Here is a 2,520-nt window from a genome sequence, read left to right on the forward strand (position 1 = left end):
ACTAATGTGTCCGCCCAATGTAAGACCACGTCCGACGAACCGATGTCGGTCAACTGGAGGCCAGCGTCGGTCGCCAAGACAGAGAGTTTGTCCCGGCCTCGAATGAAGCTTTGGATCCGCGTAGGTGCAAAAGACAAGCCTTTGGCATCGAGAATCGAGAAAGAAACCATGGTGGACGTGGCAGTCCCACCTTCCAGCAGACCAACCGACGTGACGTCATGCGTCGTCCAGATGTACTCGACTCGTTTCAGCGTGATGCTACCGGTCCAACTAAATGTGGAGGTACGATGCCACACGAAGAATGACGGGACTGCGTTTGCGTGAGGTGTGGAAGGCAACTGAAAACCACCGAGTTCCGACGAGTCAAGGTCCTTGGGCGCGGCGCAACGAGCTCTTTTGCGCTCTCAATCGATCAATTGTGCAGCTCCATGAGCATGGCGTGCAGCACATATTGTACTAGCAACTGGATCGTAGCATACCGTAGTCGACAGAATCGTAGGGGACAGTGTCGATATTGCATGTCTCGATTGAGACACAACTGAGAAACGTCCATCCACCTTGCCGTTTACACTCACATTCAAGATGGCCATGACGGCGCGGGTCGGTGTCTGGGTGCTCGGGACGGACCGGTCGAATCGGCGACTCGTGCTCTACGTCGTCTTCTCGTACATGGCGCTCATCCTTCTCCACACGATCGCGCTTGGACTTTGGCTGTTCTGGCTCGTCATACTGCTGCTCCTGCAGCTACTCTTGTGGCCGTGCCAGCCGTCGCGGACCTTCTTTCGCGACTTTGTGCGCGAGACCGTCTGCTCCGGGTACCTCGAGTGGCTCTGTCGCTGGGACGTGCGCGTCCGCAACGTATACGCGGTCAAGCTCTACGTCGAACCGACGCTGCCCGTGGACCTGCAGGCGCACGTTGGCCGCGTCTTTGCGTACTTCTTTTTTGGAAGTCGTTCGAGTTTGGCATCGCCGCCCTAACACTGTACTTGATCCAGCTGCCGTACTCGACCTGCCAACCCTATGACTATGCATTTGACACGGCCACGCGCGCGTATGTGGCCGTGGCGCGCGACTGTCACTACGCAGAGTGGTCGATCGCGCTTGTGCTACCGGTGCTTCTGCATCTCCGCCTTGTTGCGTGGTGCTCGGTGCGTATGTGCGAGATCTGCATTGTACCCATCTTTCGTCCGTCGCTCGCCACGTACCAGAGCCTCGTGGATGTGAACGGATGCGAGGACGCCCCGTTGCGGCTGCGTCCGACGGCGCCCTGCGGCGAAGACACGCTCGGTATCACGACAGTCGCCTACCCGATGAGCACATACTGCATCCCCGTGCCGCAGCACGGCCCCGAACCGCCCCTGACGCCTCTCCCGCTTCTCGAATCGCCGCCATCAAAACAAACGAGGGCCTCGGCGTCCCCAGCATTTGGTCTGCGCCGGCGACGCACATCAAACGAAGCTACGGCAGAGATGCCCCGTCCCAACCGCAAACTCAGCGACAATGACGAGGTGAGCACATCGGACATGGTACTGCAACGTCTCTGCTTCGTCAAGAAGCCGATTCAAGCCGTCGACCGGGCGTACGACGCATTTGACGGGTCGTACCAGGCTCCACCGGCAGCCGGTGCCTTTCCTGGCGTCAATCTACCACAAGGCAGCGCATCAACTCGTGGAGCTGCCACCACTCAAGTCAACTACGATAAGCTCTCGCCGACGAACCGCCAGTCGCAGTCGTTCCAGCTGCCCCGCGTCTCGCGCGCCATCGACGACTCTACCATCTCTGCGCGGTCCTTGAGCACGATCGACCCGGTGCACTTTTCGGCCTTTTGCCCGCCGGTTGTCCGCACCAGTGTCTTTACCTTCTCCATCTGGGCCTTCCTCGTCCACCAACGCGACGAGATGCGCGAAGAAGCGACGACTCTCAACGACGATGGCGCCAAGCAGCTCTCGCGCGAGGTGCTCATGCACGTCCGCCGCGGCGCTCGCGTGCACGTGACGCTGTCCGTGCCAGAAGGCTTTCGACTGCTGGACGCCGCGACCAAGCCGTTGGAGTGGGACGGCCACGTCACCCACGTCTCCTACAATGTCCAAGGCCAAGCGATTGTCGACGGACAAGTGCTCTTTGCGGCATCGATCGTGCTGGGCGCGCAAGTCATGCGTCTGCGGTCGTATGTGTTTGCGTCGTCCAAGCCCGTCAAGGAGAAGCAAGACGATGACGAGGCGGGACCGGTCGAAGTGACAGCGTCGAGCTTGGAGATGTTGCCCGAGACATACGAAGAGATTGCGTACGACGAGCTCGAGATGAAGAACCTTGTCGGTCGAGGCAACTTTGGCGACGCGTACCGCGCTCGGTACCGCGGCCAGGACGTACGCTGTCTCCAATCCGAATCTGAGATCTCACTTGACGTCGTCGTCTTGTCTAGGTCGTGGTCAAGACGCTCCGGCCGAGCGAGTTTGGCGACAACCAAGACCAGATCGTGCAAGAGTTTCGACACGAAGCTGCGGTGCTCTCGCTGTTTGG

The 2,520-nt window shown here is 59.6% G+C and overlaps 1 protein-coding gene across 1 annotated transcript in view; it reads left to right on the forward strand.

Moving 5' to 3' along the window:
* Window positions 1-582: 582 nt before the first annotated feature.
* SPRG_21897 (hypothetical protein) overlaps window positions 583-2,520 on the forward strand; it is a gene marked incomplete at both ends in the record, with an annotated part of 2,608 nt that continues 670 nt past the window's right edge. The window contains 3 exons of the mRNA XM_012356700.1: window positions 583-915; window positions 960-2,366; window positions 2,423-2,503. Coding sequence (XP_012212090.1) covers window positions 583-915; window positions 960-2,366; window positions 2,423-2,503 — 1,821 coding nt within the window. The remainder of the gene's footprint in view (window positions 916-959; window positions 2,367-2,422; window positions 2,504-2,520) is intronic.

The sequence above is a fragment of the Saprolegnia parasitica genome, assembly GCF_000151545.1.
Source record: "Saprolegnia parasitica CBS 223.65 unplaced genomic scaffold supercont2.553, whole genome shotgun sequence".
Taxonomy (NCBI): Eukaryota; Oomycota; class Saprolegniomycetes; order Saprolegniales; family Saprolegniaceae; genus Saprolegnia; species Saprolegnia parasitica.